The 26,121-nt window shown below is 38.5% G+C and overlaps 1 protein-coding gene and 1 long non-coding RNA gene across 2 annotated transcripts in view; one reads left to right on the top strand and one right to left on the bottom strand.

The window, feature by feature from the left end:
* The window catches only part of LOC146707771 (uncharacterized), a 331,445-nt gene extending 306,465 nt beyond the window's left edge, over positions 1–24,980 (top strand). Inside the window, exons 3-4 of the long non-coding RNA XR_014920875.1 lie at positions 24,706–24,833; positions 24,912–24,980. This is a non-coding gene — a long non-coding RNA (uncharacterized LOC146707771). The remainder of the gene's footprint in view (positions 1–24,705; positions 24,834–24,911) is intronic.
* ctnna2 (catenin (cadherin-associated protein), alpha 2) overlaps positions 1–26,121 on the bottom strand; it is a 373,909-nt gene that overhangs the window by 257,117 nt on the left and 90,671 nt on the right. Inside the window, exon 7 of the mRNA XM_085459281.1 lies at positions 18,130–18,333. Within this exon, the coding sequence (XP_085315407.1) occupies positions 18,130–18,333 (204 nt within the window). The remainder of the gene's footprint in view (positions 1–18,129; positions 18,334–26,121) is intronic.

Here is a 26,121-nt window from a genome sequence, read left to right on the forward strand (position 1 = left end):
GCATAATGAAGACTCCAGTTCCATTAACCGCCATGAGTAATAACAAAGAGTATTTGTTAGTATTTCAAGAGTAAAGTTTCAAGTGCAGAGCTTAATTTATACTCAGTGCACGCTGCTGATCTCGCTCATGCGGAATTTATTTTGCCACATATTTCATCAGGAAGGGCTTCCGGCATTTAAAAAAATAAAAAATAAAAAATAAAATCTGCTAAATCAAACATGCGGAGCTACCTGCTGTGGTGTGGTGACCTCTAGGGAAAAGCCAAAAGTTTGGGGTTTCTTTTTAACCCATGTATCTCATATGAAGGTTCCTTACCTATAAAACATTTCACTCATGTTGCCTCCTATCTCGTATTTCGCTCATTCATGTCATTCTAACCTCCAATAATTCCTTCGTTGATTCACAAAGAAGCAAGTTCGGGAAAAAAAACAATTATCATCGTGGAATTTGGAGGCACCTGAAAACTTGTATATACATTATAAAAAGGTTACAAAACATGCTGAAAAGGTTGATGGCATCTGTTTAGAGGTTGTACAGTATCACAAAGAAGCTCTTTGGATTATGGATGGGATATACTTAGAGTAAGCACATGAGCTTGGCAGTAAAAGGGTCACCATGGACACAATAAATCAGTTTCCTGGAACTAATAGCAGGATGTATGATGAAGCAAGTGGGGGATTTCATCAATTGTGTTCACTAATACCAAAGTATTTGGCAGTGTTAGTGGGAATAACATCCCAGTTATTGAAATAGAATACATTACTGCTCGGTGCTACATGTAGATACCCCTTGATGGCTAATCCTGTTTTCCTCAGAAACAGCTGTTGACAGATAGTGAGACTAGTCGAGGTCTCAGTCTATTTACATAAAATAAGGGATTGTCTGTTCTCTAAAAGGACATTAGGATTGACAATAACACCTGATTAATATAAAAAGCAAGCAAATACCAACACAATCTATTTTGCACACATCATTTCACATTTACACCTGCACACAGCTTTGTACACACACCAGCGGCAGCACAAATTATACACACACACACACACACACACACACACACACACACACAGAGGCAGGTATACTTTTTTAATGCAAATTGTGACTTGCAAGCATGAATTCCTAATGCAATTAGCTGACTGAATCCATAACCCTAACATATGTATCAGCTAATACAGTTAGAACTTAGGTCTTTGCTTCCATGTCTGCTCACTTAATGATATTATGGTTGATTCTATAGTTTGATCCAGCTATCAATGTCAATCATGTTAGCACTGCTCAAAGCACCAAGCCCTTCAGGGGAAATGGCACTGGAGGGACGGGGAAGAGAGAATGGCTGGCAGCTTTCTAATGCAATAGACCTGCCAGAACTGAGAGCTTTTTATTACATTAATATGTTCCTGGATAATTCTATCTCATCTCCTAATATGACTTAGCCTAAAAACCCAATTAAAGTCTAATTTATCCGATCACCTCAATCGGAGACGGTGATGTGAGGGCGTTCAGACAGCCATGTGCTGGTTGCTCGCTACCGCCCACAGAGGATTCTGTTTCGTCTCCGTCCCCAGACCAAAGAAGTTAGAATGGCGAGTACGGCATGCAGCTTCTATTATAGCTACAATTGGCACAATTGGTAAGCACATGGAACAAGAGTCTCATCATGGGACTTGCTGTTATCAGATGCACAAGGAGGTGTTATGCATATTACTTCAAAGATTTTAGGAGATATAATAAACTATTTAACAGTGTGAGAATAGAAGCTGACGCAAGTGAGACATCATTAGACTTAATGATTCAGTCGGATTGACTTTTACATCAGTGAGATTTTTCTTGCAGATTTTGACAATCATTGCTGTACTTGGCAAGCTTTTTACAAACACTGCAGAATCCATCAATCTATTTTCTTAACCGCTTATTCAATCCAAGGTCACAGGGGAGCTGAAGCCCATCCAAGACAGCGCTGGCCATGAGGTGGATAACACCCAGGACAGGCAATTCTATCACAGGGCTAACACAGAGAGACAGGCAACCATTTGCGCTCAGTTCCACACCTACAGCCTACTTGCAATCACCCATTAACCTAACATGCACCTCTTTGGACTGTGAAAGTAAGTCACAGTATCAGATGGAAAGTGTACATACAAACTCCACACAGGAAGGTCCAGGCAATCAGGAGAGCACAAGACACTTCTGTCTGTGAGGCAAGAGTGCTAACTATTGCACCATTGTGCTGTGATGTGCAATTGCTCTGATCAATCAGTGGAAAACTTTATTTATTTATTCATTTAACCACATGCCAGGTGACTGGAGAGTCAAAGGGCCAATCTTTTATCTTTCAAAAGGAGTTTGGCATGAGGGGTTAGACACCCTTGTGATCTTTGTTTTCTGCTGCCATCAACTCTTTGCTTAAAAAGTATGTCAGTGCCTAAAGAGAAATAGATGTATATTTTGGTGAGATGCAGAAATACAAGGAGATCACCTCAGCTGTTGAGGTTACCCTTAAGCTGTGTCCACACATGATGCAATTTGCAGCATACGTAGCAACTAAACGTCATGAAAGTGAATGACATTCGACAAAATGCTGGCGTTAAAAAAATGCTGACAACAGATCTCCAGATATAAAAATTTTCAGCTTTGAGGCATCCAATTAAAAGTGGCTGCCAATGAGAGCACAGGATACTGTTAATTGACATTCAGTGTGATCTTGTAGTAAATACATTATAGGGATATTGAGGCAACCGGCGTCCAGAATGTCACGATCAACTGGCAATCAACTTCAAAGCAACCAGCAAATTGCTTCCAGTGTGGACTTCAGCTTTATATCCTTCATGTCCATCCCAGGAACCCTTCAAGTCAGTTGATTCCAGAACCTAATTAGTCTGAGTTATTTAAGGAGTCTTCTGTTTGGCTCAGGTGTGGCAATCACCATCGCCATGCCATGTGACTAATCTCTCTGTGGCGATAACTACAAATCAGCCAGCTGAAAAAGAGAACGCAAGAGAGACAGAGTAAGAGAGAGAGCAGGACGAAAAAGAAGCATTATCACTTCTACAGTTATAGTGTAAAAGATGCAAATAGCTTCAAGGTCTGAAAAGTGAAGCCAACATAGAAGTGTCTTAAACCTGCATTCTTTTAATCGCAACTAAGGGGCAATACTTGTGCAAAGGTCGTACAGAAGTCTGTAGGAAAACAGCTCTCTGTCCTGAACTCAATAAACACTTTCATGAGGAGTTTAAGCGTTAGTCACTCATTTTGTGTCATATTGGAAAAAAAACAAACACACCTGGTACTTTTTGTTTAAATGTTTATTTAAATAAAATGTTGGCTTTTCTATATGTTAGAAAGGAGGATTATCCATGTATGAAGGTCATTCTGTGCATTTTTTTATATTTTAATAGCACATTTCATTAACTGCATTAAAATATCTGTATTAATTGTTTCATTATATGGATGTCTAATGTCTCCTTGCACACAAGGGTGGCTGACACGTCATGTCAGATAAAAACAGGAAGGCCACTGCAGACATGATAAGTACTGAATTCACTATTCTATGACAATTACATGATCACATTTTGCTCAGTAAGTGTTTAAAAACCTACAGCGTGATCATTGATCACACGTCATCCTCATCATTCTACATCTGTCTCTTTTGGAAAATATTAATATAAAACATTTCTTACACACAAAGCTGTGAATTCAAAGACTATTTCTAAGACTTTTAAGTCCAAGGACAATAACTCGAACCAGAAAATTGCACAATTTCAACAAATACCATCACAGGAGGGAATATAAGTTATAAGTATATATAAGTTTGCCTCGATGGCCAGCACAGTCTGAAGCTGAAGGAAAAAGCACCTGTGGGAGTCTGTGGAATGACTGGAGGTTGTAAACATAAATTCATGGCCAAATCAGCAGAAGCTGCACTGCACTGAGTCAGCATTGTATATACCTGACCTTAATGAAAGCATTGCATACCTTATGTAAAGCACTTTGAAGGCAAAAAACCTTTTCATGACTCACCTCTTCATCAAAGATTATTTATTTTTATTATACATACATGCGTTTGTTTTGCACTATATTATAATTTCAAAAATGGGCAAAGAAAGACAACATGTGAAACAAATGATGCTGGAACCAAGCATGACTTGTTGTGCAACAGGATTGAAGAGCGACTGCTCATAGCTTCAGCAAAATTGTTTGTCTTTTGTATATAAAGCGCAGAACAAATTAACATAGCAAATCTTCAACTATAGCTCTGTTGTATGTTTGGCAAAGTGCTACAGTTATTTTTTTGATGGAGATCCTTCTTCTTAGACTGCGTGGGCTGCTTGGTGCAGGGACTCTTTTAGAGATTTGGTCCATCTGCAGGGAGGTGGCCTTGTTATCACAATGGACAACATTCGCTGCGGGTTAGCTGCTTCAGCTGTTTCCAACTCAAGCTCAGAAAGAAGGGGTGGGAACAAACATGTCCTCTGGGTGTCCTAAGGGCTTTAAATAAACTAACAGTTTTTACCTAGATGTTCAGGCCAGTCTCCTACAGGGGCTACATCTTCGAGCCAGGCTTCAACAGCTGAGAAAGCTAAGTTGCTCGAAGTAAGTGGTTTGTTGGAGCACAGTGGATTGCGGTTTGTCGTATGGCGCATTAGGTGTTGACAGATGGGAGGCAGAGCATGGGACACTGTAGGGAACCAGTGATTTATAGCTAGGTCTAGGACATCTAATGTGGTGTAAGTGCTGAGTCTGAAGGGACCGTGATGAGAGGACAATTGGAAAAAGGGAAGGAATAAACAAAGGAAATAAGTAAAAAGAGGACATAGGTGAGAAGTTACTGTCATGGCAAAATCTGGCAAGGTTTTAACAAGGAAATCAGGTGCTTATCAAAGGTCCACAACCTAAGTCAACATTTCAACAGTACTCATGAACTCAATAATATAACTTAAAGTACTGGGTGTGCACAGCTCTGTGTATCAGATGAATCTGTCCTTTCACAGCACAATCAGATCCTCATGGCACACATCTCTACAGGTGTGCTGAATGCAGATGGTTTTATATGAAACCCCACTGTGCTGTGTGAAACAGATTAAGTTATTTTATCACCAGCAGAGGTGTGGTAATTACTGTACATTTATGTGCTGCTGATTATTGTCAAAAGCTATGGCGTGCGTCTGATCTTAAGACAATGGAAAGCCAGTTATTTAATTGTTAGTCTTGGAGAGGGAGAAATTAAACAGAAATTTCATGCTGATTAAAGTGCTCATGACTGAAGTAGTGCTGTGAAAATATGTTGGTTTTTTTAAACATTCTGTTAAAAACTTTTTTAATAGAAAGTACCGTGCAAAAGTCTTAAGCCACCCCTCATTTTTTTTATATTTTTCTTCCAAAGAACCTGATGTAACTTTTTTTTATGATCTTTAGAAATAGTTCTTCAGGATTTCTGAGGAGAGGTTTTCTTTAAACATTAGGTCATTTTGACCTAATGACTGACTGACCATCTGAAGTGGTCAGTCATTGCACTTGACCACTTTCAGATGAATGTTTGTTGTATAAAAAAACAACAACAAAACCCCAAACAGAATGTAACAGGAAACACACACAGTGGAACACTATCAGCCATGGATTGACCTCACATAGACCGCACATGTTTTCAATCAATCAGCTGCAGCTACGGATGGGTATCGAAAACCGGTTCTTGTTGAGAACCGGTTCCCACTGTTTCAATTCCTTGGAATTGTTTGCCATTTTTGCAAAGGATTCCCTTATCGATTCCAGTCGCCCCGAATGACGTCACCACATTGCAGAGCATCATTTACCTGGCAGGAAACACGTCGCCTCAAAACTTTAATTATACTTTACGAGAACGGATGACACAAGGGCAACTTGCAATACTTGCTAAGTAGATATTTTATTTAAGGGAGGAAACACTACGAATATGCAAAAGCATTTGCATATTTGTTTGTGGTCAAAGGCTTGCACCCATTTGCCACAGCAGATGCCCCCGATTTTCGCTAAGTGAATGTGATTAATTGTAGGCAGGGACATTATTGGATATTCTTGTGTAATTGCTACAGAATAATTTATGTTATACTTTGTTATTGCTACAGACGAATATTTATTTTATTGTTTTACATTTACAATTTTTTTCCTAGGGACCCTGTGACACCCCATTGAAGAGCCGTAGGCTGTGGATCTCTTAAGATCTCACTGTTGGGTTTGTAAGGCCATGTTACTCCTAAATTTCTATCTTGTTCAAAGAGAAGAATAAAATCGTTAAACAGAATCGAAAATGGAATCGGAATCATGAAAATCTTATCAATACCCATCCCTAGCTGCAGCATTTCCCAATTTAATAGCCAAATGTAAAGAAATGGTGGCATAAGAGTTTGTTATTTGAATAAAAGATTCCAAATTTTATTGTTTTGTCATTTAACAACAGAGTGTTTGTAGCATCATAAAAATTAAATAGAAAACCAGAATCAAAACAAGAAAAGGCACTAATACTAAGCAGGAAAAAAGAATGAGAGAAACAAAATAATGTTCTTGTACTTTGTGTAGAAGCTTAAAACCGAACAGTCTTTGAAGATAAAGTAGTGTCATCAGACACATGGGCATTAAATTGTTAAAAATGAGGAAATCAAAAGGGAGACTTGGTGGTGTTATGACCAAATAAGGATTAATGAAATTAAAAGCAAACAGAGAGAAAGAAATGTGGTGCAATTCCCTATAGGGTTCATCATGAACAATGTTTTTCCAGCTCCTTTTGTGCTATAACTTTGTGAAAAACATACAGGAATTATATCGATTTACACTGCATGTACACTTTGTGTTTACGGTGATAGTGATAGATCCGATGGTTTGCTATTAATTCACAGTCAATGCTGTGTTGAGTACATAGAGCAGCGTCTACAAAAACTAAGTGTAAGTTAATATTCAAGCAACAAACCCCCAAAATCTGACCTAGTCCCCCAGCAGAAAATTCTGGTACACTATTAAGACTTAAAGTGTGCTGAGCTAAATTCACTCCCCTTGCATTTGTTGCAGCTGTATTTACAGCAAGCTGAAGATTTTAGAAAAAAAAAAGAGCACCTCAGAGAAGCAAAAGAACAAACTTTGCTGAAACACGTTTCATTATAATCACACTGTGTGATTTCATTAAGTAAGACAACAAACTTTAAAAATGGTGACCCTGTGGTCGGGTCAGGATCCTTATGCCCTGAACAGGTTCAAATCCTGGCAGCCTCAGCCATTTGGTGCGTGTTATTCCCCTGGTCTCTTTGCCCCATTTCCTGTCTCTCTTCACACCAACTGTCAAATGAAGGCTTAACATGCAAAAGCACATATTTTTTTGTAAGGAAGTTTGTGGACTGATGGCTGAGTGTTGAGCTACTCAGCCATCAGTTGCCAACGCTGATGGCCGAGCATCTAGCCAGACTGACACTTTTCATCTGAGACAAAATGGTCTGAGGTCGAAACTGCAGTATTACAAGGCCACAGGGTACAAAATCACACTAGAAACCATTTTGGGGGTTCGGCAATGTTTTGTTTTTCTCTTTTCCAAACCTGTCTTATATATCACCAGTAGATAAAGTGTAGCAAAATACTGTTGGCACCATTTATCCATGAAAATAGACAGTTGCAGAAACAGGAAAGCATTAAAGTTTGTATTTGGCAGTGCCCTCTAAAACAGAAAAAAGATAGAAAAAAAGATTTATTTTTTTTGGACTTTCCAAAATGCACTTTTTTCTTTTTCTCTTAGCCCAGAGGCTCAGTGACCACACCTTCCCCAAACACCTTTGTGCGCTCATTGATCTGTAAATTGTCTTCCCTTTATTTTAATCGTTGTTCTAACGCTATCACACTCTCATCTTCACTTTAAGACAGTGACAGGTAAAGGAAGGAAAGGATATTATCTGTGTGTATGTAATCGGTTACGCAATTGTTGACTGAGCATTCTACATGGCAACTCCCGGCGGAGCCGCATGAGCAAGACGGCCATCAGTCTCACGTTAATGATCGTCCTACCTCACATCTCCCGTTTAGTTTTATGTGCCACATCCAGCTAACTGTGACATTTGTGTGCTTGCTATCACACTCCCTAAATCCTTCTCTCTGCTGCTCACCGTTTTGTCGAGTTGCCCCCTGTTCACCTGCCATGGCTTCTAGCTATGGCTATATTCTGCCCAGGCTCCCTTGACCCAGGCTGGCAATGCATTACTCCCCAGATCAATTGATAGATTGGCCCTGTCTGAGCTGCCGTAACTAAATCAGCTGCTCCTGATGATTCAGCACCAGCAAGGGAGCCGGGCCTGCTGTCACCAATCACAGATCACCAGCAGCTGAGACAGGTATGGACATTCTCCTGTCACTTGAACCTAATTTATTGCCAGCTACCACATTGATTAACCTTGTGCTGTGGTTGAAGCTTCCAATAAAAATTTGTGTGTTGTGAGGCAGAGGCAATACGTGGGAGATTGTATGAAAAGGAGGAGGAAACATAAAGGCAACTGGATGTTTACATTACTTCAACAAACTTTGAACAAAAGGAAACACTACACCGCCAGGAGCAGGTGGGTGGCTTTTGTTCCATTAGGCAATTTGTTTCATTATGAAAATAAAGTCTTTGAGAACCAAGAAACTTTTGATGTACAAGTGCTCCTTATTTGTTTATATGTATATACACACACACACACACACACACACACACACACACACACACAATAAAAAGTGTGGTCACCTACAAACCAAACTTATCCACAGACTTCTGACTTCACCTTAAAACTGAATCTGTTATATGTGAAGCTGCTTTAATGTGATGACTCACAGATCCTATGGTGTCCAAGTGCTGCCAGCTGCCACTAAAAGCTGTTTTTATTTATATATTTATATATATTTCCCCCTCCCTGCCCTCTGCCATTTCCACTGACTGTCTTGTCATATTCAGGCACTTCCATCTGCCCTGTGGTAACCCTGAGCCTTCCTGCCTTTCCAGGTCACCTGATTTCCCACACCTACATGGATCGCCATTTTCCCTTGGCCTGCACCAACTGTTTCTTGTAGCTCTGTAACCTTGAATGCCATTTGTGGCCTCCTGCATCTTTTTGGACCCTGCCTGTTGCTGATCTCTACCTGCCATCTGACATGCCATCTGAAAAAGGAAAAAAAAGATTTTTCCATTCCAAGCAATGAATGTTACTGCCTTATGGTATAGGTTCATATAATCAGTCATGAAAAGTGGCCTGTTTTAATACGGCTCTGAAACAAATAACGCTTTTTCATTTACACTTAATTCCTAACACTTAATTATTTTACACGAGAAAAATAAGAACAATTTTATTTAGTAAATCACAACTTTGTAAATCTTACAAATCTTACAGTATAACATAAATATAATAGTGTTTGATATTTACGGTCTATATAGGTTAAATGTGGCAGATTCACATACCTGCCTCTGCCTTTTACAAATACCTTCAAACATTTCAACTGTTTGATCAGTGTTGCTCGGTCATGTGCTTAAATTCTGAGTCTAATGCCATGCATGAAAGACTACTGAATGGCTTCCCTAGAACAGGCTGTTGATGAGCTTTAAAGGGCCTCAGGTGATGATTTCTTACTCAAGGGAATGAAAGTTAATTCCTTAGAGAGAACTCTTTTGCTTTTTGTAATCAAATACATCAAAATCTAAATTTAATATAAGTCTTAGCAAAGCTTCACTTTTAATTTAATTCATTTGACAAATTTGCACCTTTTTAAGAGCCCCAATCTTTATTAAATAATGCACTTTATAAGCAGAGCTAAAGTAACATCGTCATCAATGTTCAGTCTTAGCTCAGCTGTTGATTTAACCTCATTGTGGATGCTGAGCAGAGAAGTGGAGGCATTTTGTTCTTTGTGTCTCTATGATTTACTCTGTGCTCGTGCTAGGACAGCCAGGGGCTGTCAACAATCTCCCAGCTGTACCCTCTAAAACACAACTCATGGGGCTAATGAACCAAGGCACAATTACTTTAGCAAAAAGCTGCTTTGCCTTAAGAGGGGGAGAGGGCATCTTGAGTGTTCATAAACACTCACTTGATTATAGTTTCTTCAAGTGTAAATAAAACAAGACAATCACTGTGGGTATAACAATACATTGTGAGAAACAAAAGCACTGATGATAATAATAATAATTATTATTATTGTTATTATTGTTGTTGTTGTTGTTGTTGTTGTTGTTGTTATAAATCCTACCAGTGGCTGGACAAAGCTGGACTTAAAGACTGCATAGAGGCACTAATCAGAGCAGAACAGGAACAAGCTCTGAGTACAAGATCCATAGAGACTGGGGTCTATCACATCAGGCAAGACCCCAGGTTCCTGGTCACATCTGTGCCAAGTATGGCCTGGAAGTCCAGTGGTCAAAATGGGAGACGCCACCTAGGGTGGTCGAGAATGACCGAGCTAAGATCCTGTGGGACTAGACGTTGTGATACTGAATGACAGTAACATCAGGAAGTAGGAACACGAGAAGATTGAGAAGCACCAAGGGCTCAGAGACGAGCTGGAGAAGATGTGGAGGCTGAAGGTAACAGTGGTCCCAGTAGTAATCTGAGGACTTGGTGCAGGCCCAAGCTAGGCGAGTAGCTCTGATCTCTGTCCAGAAGAGCGGAGTCCTAGGAACAGGTAAAATACTGCGCAGGACCCTCAAGCTCCCAGGCCTCTAGTAACACTACCAACACTATGACAACAATAACTTTAAGTACACGCTACTGTTAAATGGCATACCACAGTGTGTATATTATATATATATATATGTAATAGTTTGATCCACGTATGATGCTTCTAGTAGCCCCTGATCATATTCACATGTGGAGGATTGAAGGTTTATTAAGCCTGCTTGTTGATCAGTGGCCACTTCTAAATTTAGGGTGTTTTTTGATCTGCACTGTTAAAATACTTATTTTACAGATTAAAATGTGCTGTGATTTCAGTACTTTTCTTTTTCATTTATGTCCATGTCAGCTGCCCTGTGGTCAGCTAAATGCTCTGCCGTTCACTGAGCACAGATACACAGTAGATGCAGAAGGCGATGACTTTGTCACTTAAGGGGCAATAGTGAGTTACTGTAGTGTCTAATCTTCCATCAGTCTAACATGAAAGGAAGATACAGTAGAGCTGTCTAGAGAGCGCATTTATCTTTTATACAGCCTGGGATTTTGACCACTTGTCAATCATGTTGAAGAAGTCATTTAGTGGATGAAATAGAATATGTAACAATGGTGGAAACACTTGGAAGGGATAGACAGAGGAGTCAGACAGCTAGGATTTGCTTTTTTTTAGTCTAGCAAAGACCACTGCAATCTTTGTCTGGCCTCCAGAATCCGAACTAACCTGGTCCCTGCAATCCATCCACACAGCTTCCAAACCTACCTGTGTAAATAGAATTAAAGTTGACAGTTTTATGGCTAATAGATCTGTTTCTTACTGATTTATTTACTGTCTCATTCAATATGGAAACAACATTATGTTTAATTAACACATCATGCTTAAAGTGATCTAAATATCTCATATACAGAGATATTAACAGAGACACACCACTACTTCAATTTTCTTCAAACCTTACTACAAATTTTTTTAAGAAGTCAAAGGCAATAGTTAAACACAACTAAAAAAACATAACAGTTTTGGCTTCGACATCAATTCAAGGACATTTTACCCAGGAGACACATACTGTACTGCAATTATCCTATTAAAACCACAGAGGAACTCTGATGTAATAACGACCATTATTAGATCCCCATTGTTTTTAGACAATGACCACGAATGCCACAACAAACATATTATATTAGCTGCACAGTAGGAAAGGCGATACTGTTTGGATCAATAGACACTTGCAGGCTGCTCATTGGTCACAAAGGGCACAATGATTCAAACACTGGCACCAGTCTGAGCAGGTAACACACACATGAAAGTCACTCAATTGTCACTGACATGGCATTCTGATCTGTGAATACAACTACACTAAATAATACTGCAGATTTTTGGTTGTTTTTCCATACGGTAAATATTCCTCACTTTCTTTAACCCTTTAAGACCTACCATAGAACCAAGTCCGCCAGAGCTTATATTATATTTTTACATGCTGTGGAGCCATTTTTGGGAGCATTTCAAGTTGCTATACATCAATACAACCATTATAGCCCAAACTTTAATAATATGTCTGCATTAGGTGCATAGTAATTACATAAATTGCAAAAAAGTGCAATAAACTACAAAAAAATTGAAAATCGTTTTTGTTTTTTTAACATATATTTCTAGTTAGAGAAATTTAAGAGGCTCATCCCTCAAAACTGTAAATACAAAAAAGTTGCACAAACTAGTTTCCCACCACAGGAAATTTATTTTGAGTGTCTTCATAGTTTTATTTTTGAAATACACCAATTTTTATACACTGCAGGAAAAACGAAAATAAATATTATAGTGCAAATTTGCAAAATAACAGCATATGCATCAAAATAAACTATTTCCAGCAGTGCAATATGAGTCCTAAGCATCCCAGAAACGACACAGAAAGTCATAAACTCAAACATAACTTTTTAAAACACAAGTATAGGCTCATAAGGCCCCGATCGTAAAAAAAACTACATTTCCGCAAAATGACGTCACTTCCGGTTTCGGGCAGGTCATGCGGTCATGTGATAGTTCGCGCTGATGGACGTAGGAAGTGTTACAAACAGCTGATCGGATCGGCGACGCGTGTTTCTGGAATATCATGTTTTTGTTGCTGCAAGTGATTTTTATGCAGTTTTTGCAAAGCTATATGTGGAAGGAAACTGTGACCTAGGACAAGCTGATGGCATAAGATGTAAGTACAACTCCTCCGGTTTCATATGCAAAAAAAATTATTGCGCTAGCTTACGTGGTTGCAGAGCTACCGGGATTTAAAAATAGTTACGCAAAATGGAGCGTGCCCGCTCCGATCGGCTGTAAAGGGTTAAGGAGACAGCCTTGAGAACTGATCACAGCCTGGCCTAGATTGTTAGAGTAGTGAATGGGATGTTCAGCCTCTCAGTCCTTTTTTGGTGAATCCCAGTACTTCACACAGTCTTGTTCCCAGGAGCAGTACGATCGTTTACTTTAAATTACAACCTCATTTTTGAAATCCTGCAGCTTTCATTTGAAAAGAAACTAATGCTTCACAAAACTACCTCTGAATAACTGAAAAGAAAGGGCAGAGTATTGTTCCTTGTATCATATTAAGTACTAGCAGTATAACTAGGTAATGGTAACCCCCAAGCTGCCTTTTTTCACAGATGGTTATATGACTGTAGGCTATAATGACCGATGTTGACTCTAAGAGCCATTTTTAGTAGGTCACATGGGTATAATGCCATCATTTCTAACACAGCAATAACTCACAAGCAGTCTCGGCAAACTAGGGATTATCTAAAAAGTCATGCTGGCCTAGTAAATGTCCCAATTACAAATATATGGTCTCTATGATTTATGACAAAGACTGCCAAGTTCATTAGATCTCAATACCAATATTACACTGTCATTAGCTTCTTTTAAAAAGAATGAATGACAACGTTTTAATTTCTTTCAGTTCCGCTCTTAATTTTTTGACTGTTGAGTTGGTAGCAATAATGTGACCATACAGACGAAGAAACAGATTAAAGCCTGACACTGAAACGCAGAAAAAGTCTTGTGAGTGACAGTAAAATCCTTTGCATTCTGAAGAAAGACCTCTTTGCGACTGCAGAGCAAGTCACCAACAAAGATAGGATACTGCGATGCCATGGGTTAGTGACGTTCAACCATCATTGACTGGAAACTGGTTTGCAAATATTTCTAAAATATAATTTGGTTTGATTTCACATTCACTACTATATGTTAAGAAAAGCTACATCACTAGGGCTGCCACGATTAGTCGACTATCAAAATCGTCGACGACTGATTTAATAGTCGATGCGTCGTTTGAAGCTTTGTAAGATCCCAAAAGACGCAGGAATAATAGCAGGATTTAAGAGTGTAATAACGGACTGAAACAGAAGATGGCAGCACTGCATGTACAAGGATGCCAGCTGCCGTTAAACCCCGAAGAAGAGGTAGCTCTGTCTCAGGATTCATAGCGCGGCCCAGCTCAGTTTCCAACAATGGCGGCAGCTAGTTAGTTTTAACTTTACTCTTATTATTCTTTCTGGGTCACAAAATAAACGTTTAACATATTTTCAGGCGAGAATGTAGCTGTGTAAACCTCAAATATCGGCTCAGTTTATCAAGACCACATATTTTCAAAAGCTTTCCGACGTTTTCGGAGACGTCTGTTACCCACTAGCTCGATAGCTAGCCGGGGGCAAGGCAGGGCTCACTAGAGCCCGTGAGCTCTACAGAGGGTTGTGCGGTCAGCTGAGCGCACCATCCGCTCCGAGCTCCCTGACCTGCACTCAATCTACAGCAGGCGGTGCTGGACCAAGGCCAGGAAGATCGTGAAGGACCTCAGCCATCCCAACAACAGACTGTTCTCTCTGTTGAGGTCAGGAAAGCGATTCCGCTCCCTGAAGACCAACACAGAGAGACTGAGGACGAGCTTCTTCCCGCAGGCGATACGGTCTCTCAATCACACCACCACACAGTACTGACCCACACATACAGTTCTTACACACACTGGACATTCTGGACATTGTTTCACTTCATTACTTAAATCACGCTGCTGTTATTGTGTATATGCTGCTGTTATTGTGTATATATTTATTTATATTTCTTCATACATTCTTATATAGTTCTATATTGTGTATTTTGTTGTACAGTTATTTTATTTTCAACTTTAATTTATATATTTTATCTTATTCTCCCAGTTAAATTTACCCTTCATTCTAATTTGTGTTGTACAGTTATTTCATTTTTAACCTTAATTTATATTTTATTCCTTCCTAGTTAAATTTACCCTTTTTAATTTTTCATATTTATTTCCTATCTTATTCATAGCCTTTTCCTTTTTTGTTTTCTTTAGGTCACGAGCAGTTGTCCAAGCATTTCACTACATATCGTACTGTGTATGACTGTGTACGTGACAAATAAAATTTGAATTTGATTTGAATTTGAATTTGAGAACACCGCACTCCCGGCAAATCGTTTTCAAACGCACCGCCGTCTTTCGCTACTCAGGTTAAAGATGATATATAAGTCACTTAGATAACTTAAAAATGTTATTGTTTGGCTTTTTTTCAGTATTTTATTTGTTCCTGAGTAAATCGGTTTGGCTGAGATTAAAGTTATAGTTTTTACACAGCTGAATAAACGTCAAGCAGACAACTGATTAGAAGTGTGAGATGCTCGAGAATATACTCCGGTGTCCCATTATATTTTAGATAGCAAGGAGTTTATTAAACTTCACCGAAACAATCTGCAAATTTCAATAAAAATTTTATAAACTATCATCTTGTCTTTATTTTTAGTTAGCACATACCTTAAACACTTAAAGCTTTAAGCTAATGATAGTTATAAAAGAGCAGATGCATCATTATTATTATGCATCTGCTCAGCATACGTTTTACGCCCAATGGATGCATGATCTGATTAGTCGACTAATCGCAAAAATAATCGGTGACTAGTCGACTATCAAAATAAGCGTTTGTGGCAGCCCTATACACCACCCATACAAGTTTTTCCACATTAATGCAAACCTTAAATTAAATGTGAGACTAATGCTCCTTTAATATAGTTGCTTAATTTAATCATTTATTTTAAAGTGAATGTGCTAGAGTGCAGATCAGGAATTAGCACAGTGTAAATGCAAAGTGGAGGGGGGAGAGAAAAAAAAACAATGAATGTCTGAATGCAGCTCTGCAGACAGATTCAGGAATAACTCGACTGTGTAAAACACACTTGGATTTAACATGATAAAAAGAGATCAGACATTTAATAGATTTGACATTGAAAGTTTCAAAAATCTTATGGGCTGCCATTTAATGGCAAAGTCTTCCAAGAACTTATTCATGTGTGCAAGGTCAATGACAGAGTATCCAAGGGCACCTACTATTTCCCTTATGTAGACACAGCTCACATGGCTCACTGTGCACAAAAGGGTGGGCTGAAGAAGAATATAAATCGGATATGTGTGATGATTAATCATTGTCTTGGTCAGCCTCATAACCTTTAAACAGTTGTGCCAGTCACAGTGTTGCATGAGAAATGGCTCACTAAATGGAGAGAAAAATTCCAGATGAGCTTCTCCAAGGATGAAAATACTACTGTTAACCTCAGGGTTTAGAGCCACAGTGTGCAGACCGATGACTTACACACTCAGTATACAGTAAATATTCAGAGATTGATAACATAACCCTTAGTTTTAAGCTGTAAAGGCAAACATTTGTGAAAACCTTACTTTTTTGGCCTCACATTGTTGGATACATGACCATTATTATATGTTCAGTTAGTACTCTGATGTAGGGCATATGCTTTCCAACCACCATACAATATGTCCCAAAATACAGTACTTTTGTACACCCAGCTTGTTTTCTTAATGCTGCAGTCACACTAGGGAAAACTATGACTGTGATCATGTGCAACGAACTTGCAGTCTCACAGTCTCAATGGTTCCTTGAAAGACAGCGACATGATGTGTGATCATTACATTTAGTCATCATTTTCAAAGTGACTTTGGTAAATCAAGAAGTATGAAATAAAAGGGCAGTAAGACAGAGTCAGCCTGAAATTGAATGGGTTCAAGTTGCCTATTACATGCTATCTGTTTGTGATAGCATGAGTGATTAATTATGATACACCGCAAAATCTGTTGCCTTCCACAGATAGAAAAAAAGAATCACATTAAACAGGAATTAACATTCACCGCCTGTTTTCAGGCTCTAGCCAGAACCTCAACAGCAACAAAAATCCTGAAACTCCTCCACAAATAGTGACATGCTTGCTGGAAGTTGCCAAATAACATTCACACTCACAGCCTTATTTCTGTATAGACATATATAGAATACAACTATCTGACAATCAGTTGAGTCCCCTACAGCAAAGAGACCCATCACAGCTGAGTTGCTCTCGTTGGTGTAGACTGCCACAGAGTGATTGCTTTTTTATATGTATATAAATGAGAAAGCAATCATTAACAAACCTTTGGGAGTCTTTTCTTAGTTGTCGCTCTTTCAGGGTATTGAATGCTCAACCTTTGGGTGACATGATTGCTGGTTCAACAGGTTGCAATCGGTCACCAAATGTGAAAACTTCAATGCAATCACCTGGCAACCACCGATTTATTCCAATTGTAAGGAGGTCGCAGTCCTATTTTTACTCTAGGGCGACTGAGCCATGATTTTCATTACTTTTAACTATATTTAGGTACAAATCCTCAAAGCGATGATAGTTTCATCACTCGTAAACATGCAGTTGTGCATTTCTGTCATTTAGTCACTTTCCATTACCTGATGGAAATGCAAAGTTATCAAAAGAGTGATATGTGCTGAAAATAGACCTGATCCTCAAGTCATCTATTCTCAGCACGTCAAAGAGCAGACTTTCACCCACACCTCGCCTCGCATAGTCTCATCTCCTCTCACCTTTGAGTCTACTTGCAATGCTCTGGGAATGAAAGCACCAAAGGCATGAGGGATGGGCAAAGAGCAATTGAAGGTAAGAATATTGCCAACATACTGTTAACGTAGCTTGCAGCAGTCTTTGGACTGCCCTGAAATATAGAGATATACAGGCTGTTGCCTTCATTTACCATCAAGGCACTTCAATTTTATTTTTATAGCCCAAAGGGGGCTTTGGGCTATATAAGGTGTACAGCTATAAGGGGGCTTTACAAGGTGTACACCTTGCAAGACCTCTATCCCTAGGACCTCAAATCAAACAAGGAAAAAGTCTATTAAACCTCTTCAAACAGAGAAAAATGCAATAGCAACAAACAATACATCCCTCCTTTAGGACAGAGAGATTTATGCAAGAAATATCTCCAGAAATAGAGAGAAGTGTTTACTTCTAAATAAAATGTCAGCTTTACCAAGAAAAGCCAAAGATTAATAACAAGGCCTGTTTTTATTAGCACAGAAGTTTTCACTGATGTATGTGAAACAGGTGCGCACACACTAATGAACGCAGTTGCAATTCAGTTGTGAAAATAAAGCAATAAGAGAAAAACTCACATTGTTCATGTACTCGCTCAACAAGTCTTGAAGGGCCTGTCGAACGGCGTTGCATTCAGCCACGATCCGTTCACGACGGTCATCGCGTGTGCATGAAGAGTCAGCCATTAATGCAGCGCCACTGATGATGCTCTCTAAGCGCTCCTCCAGAGACGGACGGAAACGAGCCTCACTGAATGTCAGAGGGTCCAGGATGATCTTGTTCTGTAGGTCAGAAATGTAGAAGGTCAGGACAGTAATCCAGGCAAAACGGATAAATGACTCACCACTGGATGACCGGTTCCAGAAACTGTACCCAATGACAAATGGCAGTTCAGCTTTTAATCACAGACTAGTGTCTTTGACACAGACCCTGGGGCACAAGATCGGGATGGAGTAAGTTGAAAAGAAGAAGACAAAGAGCACCACACTGACCAGCCACTGTTCTGATTAAATCGTGTTTATCTAAATACAAAGGAAATGTTTTACCTCAAGCACAGCATCAAATTTCATGAAAGTTTACAACAAATTTAGGCCTTTGTTCATAAAAGGTTTTTCAAATATTGAGAGCACAAATAAAATGAAGCTGCATTTCTCTCATGAAAGGGAAGTATCCCCTCAAAAAGCCTCAAATTCTGGATGGGCTGCCATCATTCCAGCAACAATCAGCCACCATGACTAAGTCAGGCAAAACCAAGAATGCATAAAGAATATCTAACACAGGGTAGCTCGAGTTCATAAATTTAAAACAATACCCCACCCACATTTCTCTGAGCATAAGACTTGCTGAGGCTACCGAGGAGGTAACGAGGAGAAAGAAAAATTAGTGACCTGAACGTCAAAACCTTAGCATTTCAAAATCTTAGACTTTATCCTCGCTTTTATTATGATCACTACAGAAATAGAGCCCAGCTTTACAGTGTTGGCTACAATGTGAATAATGGAGCAATAAAGTCATTTATTTTAGCGATGCCTTATCTTGTATTGTTTAAGTATTGTTTAGTCTTTTGATCCTAAGGTGCTTTGGGTCTGCATAAAACTCAGAATTGCTTTTATTCATCATCTAAGCTTTAAATAGCTCTGATGTAATTAAATGTGACTCTGTGGTATAAATGACCAGTGTTGAGTTACAGCAAAGAGCAAAGATGCACTTTTCAGTCACTCCAAACCAGTCTGACACTGGGATAGAGTGACATGTCAAGTGGAAAACTGATAGGGAATGCTGAGTTACGGACGAGCTTCCTGTATTTCATTGATATCTGGATGGTTCTATTCTTAGTTTCTCTCTGCTTCTTTACTTTTTATTTAGTTTTTGAGGTGTTGTTTACAAAGCTAACTGCATCAGCGTTTTGTGATATCCCGATCTATATCTGGATTGGAAGCATAGTCAAATTCTTTTTTAAATGCCATCTGACTCTGAGTGAAACATAAACAAAAACACTTGAATCTAAGTCTCATTTCTCGAGGGGAGATGTGTTCATTTATTTGGAAAAAATAAACCATGTATGGCACACAGAACTATTTGTCTGACAATGTCGCCATTATATCTTTGAAAATTTCACTATTATCAAAGGTTGCTGCTACATCTGGTACTTCAGATTAAGTTAATCAACTTTATACAGGAAAAACACCCCATATTCCTTCATCTCACTTGTGCAGTGGTTATTATGCTGACATTCATATCATATATTAGAGCTGTAAAATGAGAGGCAAGAAATGCAACAAAGCCCTATACAGTGAAGGTCTCAACATGAAAAGATGCAAAGAAGAAAATAACATGAATGGAAATTGAGAACATTCCCTGAGGACTCCAGTGAATTGTTATTCCACACATGGTGTCAGGTTGCAATTATCACTGGGAGTTGGGAATAGGCAGAGCAGAAATAGCAACAAATGCTGGGCTGACAAAGGCTGGGAGGATTTCAAGGTAATTGGCAATGGCTAAAGTCATCTTCCAGAAACTCACAAATGTGACTGATAGTCCCTAGTCCCTTAGTGAGTTTCAGTGTTACACTTTTCTTCCCCCCTTTTACCTAATAATCACTTACTCTGTTGTACTGCTTTGCTTCAAAGCCCAAAACCATCGTGTAAGTGAAAAATCTTTAGACAAGTGCGCACAATTATAAATAAATATTAATTAAAAAGTATTAGAACACAATCAAAAACTGCAAACTTAAAATCATCCAGATACAGTATTTGTTTCATCAGGAAATTCAAAAAGCTACCAGAACACAGAGGAGATTTGGTGTCTTTCTGGTACTGCATTCAGGATCAGAGTGATATGTCAAAATCTTTAAAAGTTTCACACTTCCTTGAAGAAGAATCTTGGCATCATGCTTGGTAAAATGTTTCCTTTAATTCTATGTGAATGTACCATTGCATTTGACAGTATATCAAGACCGGAGGGAACCTTATATTTGCCTCACTCACAGCGAGGCTATCGGTTTGACCCCACTTTAGGGCATGAACCAGAGACAGGGCACATGCCACATCAGCCTTTGTCAAGTGTGCCTTCCAGAACTTTCCAGTATTTGATGGCAACTGCTTTTTCAGAGATAGAAGTTCAACAAAGTCCTGAAGATACCACTGAAATGCCTCTAGATGCCACATTATAGTTCAAGGGTTGTGTAGTTGATTATTATGGTGTTTGACAAAGCTCTACCCACAGTGGCCCATGAGGGACATTAGTCATAACCCACTCTGTGATCGATTACCCTAATGAAGTGTGTCTGACTCAGAAAAAGTTCCTTATATTGTCCCACAGTGGATGCCAACTAAAACAGCTTGATAAAGACTGTGATATGTAACAGTCGCTGGCACACTTACAGTAACGCTACAAATTGTCAGCTACTACAAAAAGTAGTACATGAATGTGAAGGAATTTCCATATTATACCCATACAGCAATACTTTTTCACCGTCCCCATCTGTTTAAGAAATTCTACATTCCAATATGGAAACTCTTGATTTCTTGGCTAGTTCAATAGGTATCCAATAACATTTCGTCAGTCGTGTAGCTTCTGCATGATGTAGTCCAACAGACTTTTGACACCTTCATTTGAAAGACAGTTGCACAATGTTCATACACTTTTTGTCAAATTTCCTATGTTTACACTTCAGGTTCATGTACATGCGTGGCATGTTAAGTGGAAATACTTTAGGTTTCCATTAGAAAGGCCAAGAGACCACTGTAACATCTGGTCACTAAATGGTAAATGGCCTGTATTTGTATAGCGCTTTACTAGTCCCTAAGGATCCCAAAGCGCTAGGGAAACAGGTGTATTCCCTGCCCACCTTGCAAGTGTTTGTTAGCTGTCGCTGGGTAAAATCTGGAAAACCCTCCTCGTGATTGCTTTGGTTATTAGCATATTGTCACAATTGCCTATAATTTGCATGGAAGACACCAACATATATACAAAGAATGAGTACTAAGGAAACTTGAGAAAATCTGACACAAACCAGAAAGGGGAATGTTTGCAATCAAAGTAAAAGCTGTTCCTTAAATCTGAAACTAATTTAATTCAAAAGGCAGCGCTTTTACTTTGAAGGTGAATGGTTGCAATTTTGAGTTTGCATTAAACTCTTAACAGTTTCAGTACCAGTTAGTGAATAGCCAGGGAGTGTTTGCAGACTTCTGATATCTGCTAGCAATAAAAGCAATTATGTCAGCAAGTGTCACCCCTATGTGTTATCTTGAATGATCTCCAAGTCTGAGTGACTGGGGCAACTTCCAACAACAACTTATAACCTCTTTTTCTTTTTTTTTCCTAGACGAGGGACTGGTGGTTACCAGGAGGTCGCCAACCAGCCTCACTGCCTGTGGCCTTACATACATATTACATTGTTTGATTGCCATCTTGGTTAAGTACCAGAAATATGATTTCATGTTGTCACTGGAAGTTAGCTAGCAAATTTAGTAATATATGCAGTCCACAACAAAATCATTACACCATTACTGAATATGAGGGTTGAGTCGCAGCTGCACAAACAGCTAAATAATAATGGTTAATATACCAAAATGCTTTTTTATTCTTTCTGTAATGGTTAATCTACCACTATGTGCAGTCTTCTTGTTTTTATGACAGGTAAATGTCATAATGGTAAACGGCCTGTATTTGTATTGCGCTTTACTAGTCCCTAAGGACCCCAAAGCGCTTTACACATCCAGTCATCCACCCATTCACACACACATTCACACAGTGGTGATGGTAAGCTACATTGTAGCCACAGCCACCCTGGGGCGCACTGACTGAGGTAGTCTAATAATTTTTTAAGCACTGTATATGTGTTAGATTACAGATTTCACAGTTTATAAATACTCATGCTTGCTTTGCCAGCAAGCACACAATCAAAGCTAAACGTTTATTGCTTTAGTTATATTGTCAGAAAATATTAAACACATTTTGTTCAGTTTAAGACAACACTTCTATACCTGTTCAAATTTAAGTACACAGTGTATTTAGAAAAGAAAGAAGGCACAGAAGCACACTAATTAGTTCACAGCCTATGACCGTGCAAACAGACAGTTCTGACATGAGTAAAGAGGCAAAAAAAAGTTGAACCCTGATCATGTGTATTTGGCTGAATATTATTTCAACATGATTTGATATTCTTTAGTAAGCTAAACTTTATAGTGCTGAATCTTTTAAAAAAAGAAAAGAAAATAGACCTTAGTAGAGTTAAAATGTCTAACAAGATGCGTCTGCTGTACTGTTGTGCAAAGAGACGATGGAAAAACATCTGAGGAAAAGTATCATATAGCTTGAAGATACGAGAGAGAAGAAAATGCAAATCCAAGTTAAAGCATTTCATCGCAGTTGATAGAGGAACGGCTACAGAGTTGTATAACCGAGAGGATTAACATTTTTTGTTTTAGCAGTCAATCTGGACAAAGTCATTTTTTGATTAAAATGTGAAAAGCATTAATCAAATAACGACAAGATAAAACCGCAGCTTTGGTATTTTATAGAAGATTGATTCCAGATTTGAAAGCTCAACTACCTGAAAGTCACTTATTTAAATTCAACCAGTATTTTCTCATCAAACAACTCACTTTTATAAAACTGCCTTTTAACCTCATAATGTGAAAAATAAATTCTTATGCATAATTATCATGCAGGTAATCAGATCAAAACACAGTAATAAAAGAATAATTTGGAACATGCATCTGTGTGTAATTATGTTCAATCAAAAATGATCAGTTCTAACTGAAATTTAATCAAACACTGCGGTGCACAACTGCAGCCAACTGAATCACCAAATAGTGCTCATTCTGTTGGAGGCAACTCTTTCATTATAACTAAAATCACAAGTTGTGGGTACTTTTTTGTCTTGTAAAGTATTATTAAAACATTTTGAAAAGCTAAATACATATTTACAGAGCCAAAAAGTAGCTGTATTGGTTCCCCGTATTAACGTGGTACACAGAAACATACAGTATATTCAACTATTTTTCATGAAATTGTCATAGAGTGAGTATTTTAACCATTTTGCTATGATATGGCCACTTAAGTACAAATTACTTGAAGCGTTATTGGACTTAGCAATTAGTAAACCTCTGATTTTTGTTTCTTTTTTACAAAGATTCATTCATATCACATAGTGCATACTAAAAATATTTCACTTTTTGAGAGGATGCGTCTCCCCATGATCCTTGGGTACAATATGTTGTTAAGCTGAGTGGAATTTTTCCTTTTCGGTGCAATCACACTTTGCTTTGGATCATAACGTAGCCTAATTTACTCTAAAGGGGAAATATGCAACTTAATAGACCTTAAAAATAAAATATTAAAGCATCTTTTAATAACCAAGGTATGACAATCAAAGTAAAAACAGTGTAGTGACAAAGAAAACCATTTAAATTGCTGTTAAAGGAACAGTGTTTGTATGAACCATTAAGCTTGCTTTGTCCATTCTGGTTAGATTTTCACAATGAAACCTGTATGGAGCACATGCACGTGTTTGTTAAAGCTTGGACAAGACTGGAATTACTGTAAACACTGCTCAAAACTACAACAAAAACTAGTGCAAAATGGTAGAAATTCAGAATATTCAGACAACAATCTGAATCTATTCTCCATTTGTCTTGAATACATGAATATTCTGAGCCATGATGTTTACTTGGAAATACAATGAAAGAAGGCAAAAATGATTCAGGGAAAGAGGAAGTAAAATTTACTACTTTCCCACACACATTTAGACGCAAGCTATTTCTCTGTGGTCAAGACATCTTGATTAATGATTGTACGCGCATCCCGCTGGTTTAATTGTGTCAAGTAAGTTTGAATATTACCAGCTACACCTGAGGGGGAATATCAAGGTTCTGCATATAATCAACTTGATTAGGGAAAAGAAATAACTTTCAGTATGATCAACATTTTTACATAATATTAACAAATTTATTTCTCTGTGGGCAATCCGCCCTTAAAATATGCCTGAAACTCATATTCAAATGCATGTTTTCTGAATGTTTATATCATTCAAGCTGTCAACTTTCCATCTTTGGTAACTCTACGCCTGACTCATTGCAAGTGTAATTTGTTCCCCCGGGTTTGCACTACTTGATATCTCATTGGTTTTCTGTCTGCTGCCTTCACAGATTCGCAGAAAAAAGTGATGCCTCAATTCACCGCAGTTCCAGTCTGCTATTCCTGGCTTACACATATCTGCCATGGCATGTCTGGAGACAGAAGTACAAAAGTAACTCCATCCATTGTTAGCATCAAGGTAACGTTACTATGACAACCTCCGAAACACCGCATCATAAAACGGTATGACTAAAGCTTTTTTCTTTTCTTTTTTCAGGCACATTCAAGTATCGACTGAAGGTCTTTGGACAAACAAAAACCCATATGAGTCGCTTAACAGGTCCAAAAATAAAAATAAAATAAAAAATACAAACACTAAAGCGTTGTCCTCTATTATGATCTTCGGCTGTGGCGCTCTTGATTCTTGGGCTCTGGGTACAGCATGTATTCAAAACTCAGTTAAATTGTAAGTGTGTGTCTGAATGTTTATTAAAGTAGCAGATGCACACAGACAGAGTCATAAATCATACAGTAAGGTAACATAAGAAAGCCAACGAGGATGCTCCCCTGGCTGGGCGATGGTAGCTGGAGCAGTGCCAAGGCTCTCTTGAAGTGGCCTGTGATTGTGGAACTACAGTAAGCTGTGGGGGGAAGCTGACAGTTTCTAATACTTCAATTTATCTGTGATGCTCGGGAATATTGAACGGTTCTCCTTTGACCTTGTGATCTAAAAAACTTTAGAAAAAAAACCTAATTTGTACATCATACTTTTTCTGCCAGAGGAGGGTCATTCGTCTCAAAAAATACATATTGTTTAATTTAATTAACCATTACCTTTTTAAGTGTCTTTGCTTTTTAAAAAAGCAACATTCCCCTCTGATTCCAAAACATCTAAGTGCTCTTAAGGCACTTTTTTCCCATGAGATCCCACGGAGTTAAAGTCATTAAGGCCAGTGAGCAAACGACATGTCAAATGAAGCTTTTAGAGGAAGCTCAAGCAGTCAGACAATTATCGTTCTAATTTCCTAATCACCCCAGGTCTCTGCCTCTCAGTTATTATCCAAAGAACTCACTAGGTTATGTTAATAAGGCCGTCTGTCAAACAGTGATCATCCTGGCTGAAGGGTATTTAACTACCTAACCTGTTGCATCTCTTTGCTGTCACTTAAATGCATGCCCACCGCACAGCCACATGTGTCAAAAACCAAACTGTAGCGCCCCAGAGTTATGTCTGGAACAGCTTAAATTCACAAGGCTGCACTTAGACAAACAGATTTCATCCACAGGTTGCATATTAACACATATTGAGTTAATACTCTTACTATGAACTAACTTACTACCTGTTTCATTTGTAGTGTTACCTTATAATCTTATAATCTATGACGACCTTATAATCCTTTCTACTTTTACTTTTTCTTCTTCTTTTTTTTAAAATCACTGTCATACTTCCAAGTTGCCAAACAAGCAAGAGCAGGTCTGACAAATGG

Source organism: Copadichromis virginalis, linkage group LG6, assembly GCF_057382275.1.
Source record: "Copadichromis virginalis isolate Kocher_CV1m ecotype Utaka linkage group LG6, C_Virginalis_male_GT1.1, whole genome shotgun sequence".
Taxonomy (NCBI): Eukaryota; Metazoa; Chordata; class Actinopteri; order Cichliformes; family Cichlidae; genus Copadichromis; species Copadichromis virginalis.